Raw genomic sequence first — 3,134 nt, 5'->3', positions numbered from 1 at the left:
GATAAAAGAAGATGCAGGTGGAAAAATGAGAATTCTAACCTTGTCTTCTTGATTTTCAGACCAAATAGTTAACAACAGTGGAAACCTTTTTTAACATTTTTTAGAAATGACAAATACCCACCATTTGCTTCAATGTGGATGGAACTGGAGGGTATTATGCTGAGTGAAGTAAGTCAGTCGGAGAAGGACAAACATTATATGTTCTCATTCATTTGGGGAATATAAATAATAGTGAAAGGGAAAATAAGGGAAGGGAGAAGAAATGTGTGGGAAATATCAGAAAGGGAGACAGAACGTAAAGACTGCTAACTCTGGGAAACGAACTAGGGGTGGTAGAAGGGGAGGAGGGCGGGGGGTGGGAGTGAATGGGTGACGGGCACTGGGTGTTATTCTGTATGTTAGTAAATTAAACACCAATAAAAAAAAAAAAGAAGTTCCAAAAAAAAAAAAAAACATTTTACAGATGGTTTTCTTTGGAGATGGAAAGTAGTAGGGAGAACTGGGTCTGAGAGAGAGAGAAGTCAAGGTAAAAAGACCTTTCAATGAGTACAGTACCACATTTTATTTGATAATTGACACTTCAAACATGTCAGTGTATGTGTATGTGTGTGTCTGCTAATGTAATTGTGTTATACACATTTGCCTCTACAGGAGTAATAAGACCATTATAACTATTACAGTCATATAAAGGTTACTAGTTCAACATTGCAAGTTATAGCAATAAAGAATTTGGAGGAAAATTTTTAAGTATAATTAGAACGAATCTTGGCTCTGACATTAATTAGCATCTTGATCTTGGCAGGGTAACAATAGTGGGAATTATCTTACAGGTTTGTGGTGGGGATTAAATCAGCAAATGTGTACAGAAACACTCAAGGCCACTAAATATTCAATTTTAATAAATACTGTTGCTGTTATTATTACCACCAACATTATGTCTCTAAGACTCTAAGACTGATTCCACAATTCAAAATGGATAATATAATACCAGATACACAGGATGTTTTCAGTATTAAATGGGATCCTTTACAGAGTACTTGCTACTATACCATGAGCATAACAATCAATTGTGTTCTATGTTGCAATTATATATTTAGCAACTATAATGTTATGGTATTTAAACAATAAGCATTATAACTTATTTTTATAGTAGCTTTTGTATACTTTCTTTACATACCCACCTCCAATGCCCTATTACTCCTACGTCAACTATTATAAATAATCTCCTAACTGGAGTTTCTATCTCTGGCTTCCATCCCCTTACTGAACTTCACCCTACTTCACCCAAGACACATGAAGATCTTCATTAAAATTATAGCTCTATTCCTCTTCCTCAAATTTATCTTCACTTTTCTACCTATCTTCTCAATGTCTCACCATGGTGCCCCATTTCCTAACGACAAAGGGAAAATATGTTAACCTTGCATCCTTAGCCTTTACATCATAACCTACCTCCCTTTACCTATTTCCCTGTCACTTGTGTACACTACACTACTTCATGTTAGGCTTAGTCACCTCAGATGATGAAGTATACACTGAAGATCTCCAGCCTGTGTATTTCCTTATGTCTATACTCAACAGAAATTTCACCCAGGAGATAATTTAAGTAATCTTCAAGGACAAAGAACTTATGTTCTATCTCAAAAAAACTTATGGAGAATAAACAACTCAGTAGAATCTAGGCTGTTATTATTTACTAGATGAAGAAGCTTAATAAATTCAAGTTTGCAATAACAAAAGGGATTTCTTTTTCAGGTGATGTAATTAAGTATAATATGAAATAATGGGGAATAGAAACAATGTGACAGAGTTTGTTCTACTGGGGCTCACAGAGAATCCAAAGATGCAGAAAATCGTTTTTGTTGTGTTTTTGATCATCTACATCGTCTCTGTGGTAGGAAATGTGCTCACCGTGGCAGCTATCACCACCAGCCCATTATTGGGGTCCCCCATGTACTTTTTCCTGGCCTATCTTTCCTTCATTGATGCCTGCTATTCTTCTGTCAATAACCCTAAACTGATTGTAGATTCACTCCGTGAAAAGAAGACCACCACATTCAATGCATGTATAACCCAAATCTTTGGGGAACATTTTTTTGGAGGTGCTGATGTCATCCTGCTTACTGTGATGGCCTATGACCGCTATGTGGCCATCTGCAAGCCACTGCACTACATGACCATCATGAATCGGCAGGTGTGTGGCTTGCTCATGGCAGTGGTGTGGGTGGGAGGCTTTCTTCATGCAGCCATACAGATCCTCTTTATCATCCCTCTACCCTTCTGTGGCCCTAACGTCATAGATCACTTTATGTGTGATCTGAATCCTATGCTCAATCTTGCCTGCACTGATACCCACACTCTTGGGTTCTTTGTTGCTGCCAACAGTGGTTTCATCTGTGCCTTAAACTTCCTCCTCCTCATGGTCTCCTATGTGGTCATTCTGCGCTCCCTAAGGAACCACAGCTTGGAGGCGAAGCGCAAAGCCCTCTCCACCTGTGTCTCCCACATCACAGTGGTCGTCCTATTCTTTGTGCCCTGCATATTTGTGTACATGAGACCCGCAGCTACTTTATCTATTGATAAAGCAGTTGCAGTTTTCTACACTATGATAACACCCATGTTAAATCCCTTAATCTATGCCTTGAGAAATGATCAGATGCAAAAAGCCATTAGGAAATTGTGCAGTAGAAAAGTTATTTCAGATGAGAAATAAATATGCCTGAAGTTCAACATTGATTCAATGGAAAGAAAAAGGTCAAAAGGACATTGGCATTTGCCAGTAGATTATCTCAGCAAGGAATACTTACCAAGTAAAAAAAACAAAAACAAAACAAAGCAAAAAACTAAACTGCTATGAATAATAGATCCTGCACTGAGTGGAGCAGAAAAATGTGCAAGAAAGAGTAAACCCAACTACAGACTATGCTACAAACCTTATACATATTTTAACCATCTATAAATTCTAATGTTTTATTAATAATTCTGCTCATTTTTATAAACCGGGCTTGATGAATACAAGTTGCTTAATAAATCATGGTAAAAAATAAATATGGGGTCATAGAAACAAAGAGTTTTTTGACCTATGAGGGATAATTAAGATTACCCCAAGTTTCCAAATTTCCCTTTAGATGTCA

General features: G+C 37.3%; 1 protein-coding gene across 1 annotated transcript; it reads left to right on the top strand.

Annotated features, from left to right (window-relative positions):
• The first annotated feature begins 1,783 nt into the window (after positions 1-1,783).
• Positions 1,784-2,713, top strand: LOC144293292 (olfactory receptor 4C46-like). The gene has a single exon (XM_077864375.1). The coding sequence runs from the start codon at positions 1,784-1,786 to the stop codon at positions 2,711-2,713; it is 930 nt and encodes a 309-aa protein (XP_077720501.1).
• Positions 2,714-3,134: the final 421 nt, after the last annotated feature.

This window comes from Canis aureus, chromosome 21, assembly GCF_053574225.1.
Source record: "Canis aureus isolate CA01 chromosome 21, VMU_Caureus_v.1.0, whole genome shotgun sequence".
NCBI classification, from domain to species: Eukaryota; Metazoa; Chordata; class Mammalia; order Carnivora; family Canidae; genus Canis; species Canis aureus.
Note: the sequence above shows the minus strand (reverse complement) of the source record. Positions and strands in the feature narration are given on the sequence as shown.

Bases quoted from the DNA above. Each gene is read 5' to 3' on its own strand.
- LOC144293292 (XM_077864375.1), top strand. From the start codon at position 1,784: ATGGGGAATAGAAACAATGTGACAGAGTTTGTTCTACTGGGGCTCACA.